At 52.6% G+C, this 944-nt stretch overlaps 1 protein-coding gene across 1 annotated transcript in view; it reads left to right on the forward strand.

Moving 5' to 3' along the window:
• MAST1 (microtubule associated serine/threonine kinase 1) overlaps positions 1 to 944 on the forward strand; it is a 29063-nt gene that overhangs the window by 24827 nt on the left and 3292 nt on the right. The window contains exons 24-25 of the mRNA XM_025203836.1: positions 13 to 149; positions 936 to 944. The exon at positions 936 to 944 is cut by the window's right edge and continues 170 nt beyond it. Of these exons, the coding sequence (XP_025059621.1) occupies positions 13 to 149; positions 936 to 944 (146 nt within the window). The remainder of the gene's footprint in view (positions 1 to 12; positions 150 to 935) is intronic.

Consider the following 944-nt stretch of genomic DNA (forward strand, 5'->3'; position numbering starts at 1 on the left):
GATTACCAACAGAGTGGGAACAAGGTGATGGTGACCACAACGCCCTTCGAGAACACATCCATCCGTGTGGGACCAGCCCGGAAAAGCAGCTACAAGGCCAAGATGGCACGGAGGAACCGGCGCAGCACCAGCAAGGAGGGGCAGGACAGGTGAGGGAGCAGGGCCAGGGCCTGGGGGCCGGTGGAAACGGTGTAGTGGAGTCTCACATCCGTTGGGGGCCCACACAACATAAGACATCACCCCCTTACCTGCCATGGGGAAAGTTAGAGGACCGCAGCAGCCAACGTCCTGCTGCTGGAAAAAGTTCTTAATAGGTGCTTGAGAGATCTTAGGCGGTGGCCATGCCTCACTGCAGTAGAAGACAATCCGCCTAGTCTGTGTCAGCCTGAGCAGCAGGAAAATTCCTTCCTGTCCCCAGGTGATCAGTATGAGCCTGAGTGGAGGGGCAAGACCCTCTAGCCAGGACCCTCAGGATGAGTCCCAGTAGGAGCATTGGCACAGCCCAGGATTTGTCTGGGATGGCTTGGAAAGGGTTGATCCTGCCTCAGGCAGGGGGTTGGACTGGAGAGACCTCCAGAGCTCCCTTCCAGGCCCACGTCTCTAGGATTCTCTGAGGTGTCTATACTCCTATGATCCCATGATCTCTATGATCTCTCTCTCCCATGATCCACTGTGATTTCTATGCTCCCATCATCTTTATTGCTATGCTCCTATGATCGCTGCAATTTCTATGATCCCATGATCGCTCTGATTTGCTCCCATGATTTTTATTTCTATGCTCCTGGGATCCCATGATTGCTATGATTTCTATGCTTTTGTTATCTCTGTGATTTCTACGCTCCCATGATACTATAATTTCTATGCTTCTATGACCCCATGATCTTTGTGATCTCTATGCTCCCATGATCCTCTCCTTTCCCTCCCCCCTCAGCAAGAAGCGCAGC

The sequence above is a fragment of the Alligator sinensis genome, unplaced genomic scaffold, assembly GCF_000455745.1.
Source record: "Alligator sinensis unplaced genomic scaffold, ASM45574v1 scaffold707_1, whole genome shotgun sequence".
NCBI lineage: Eukaryota > Metazoa > Chordata > Crocodylia > Alligatoridae > Alligator > Alligator sinensis.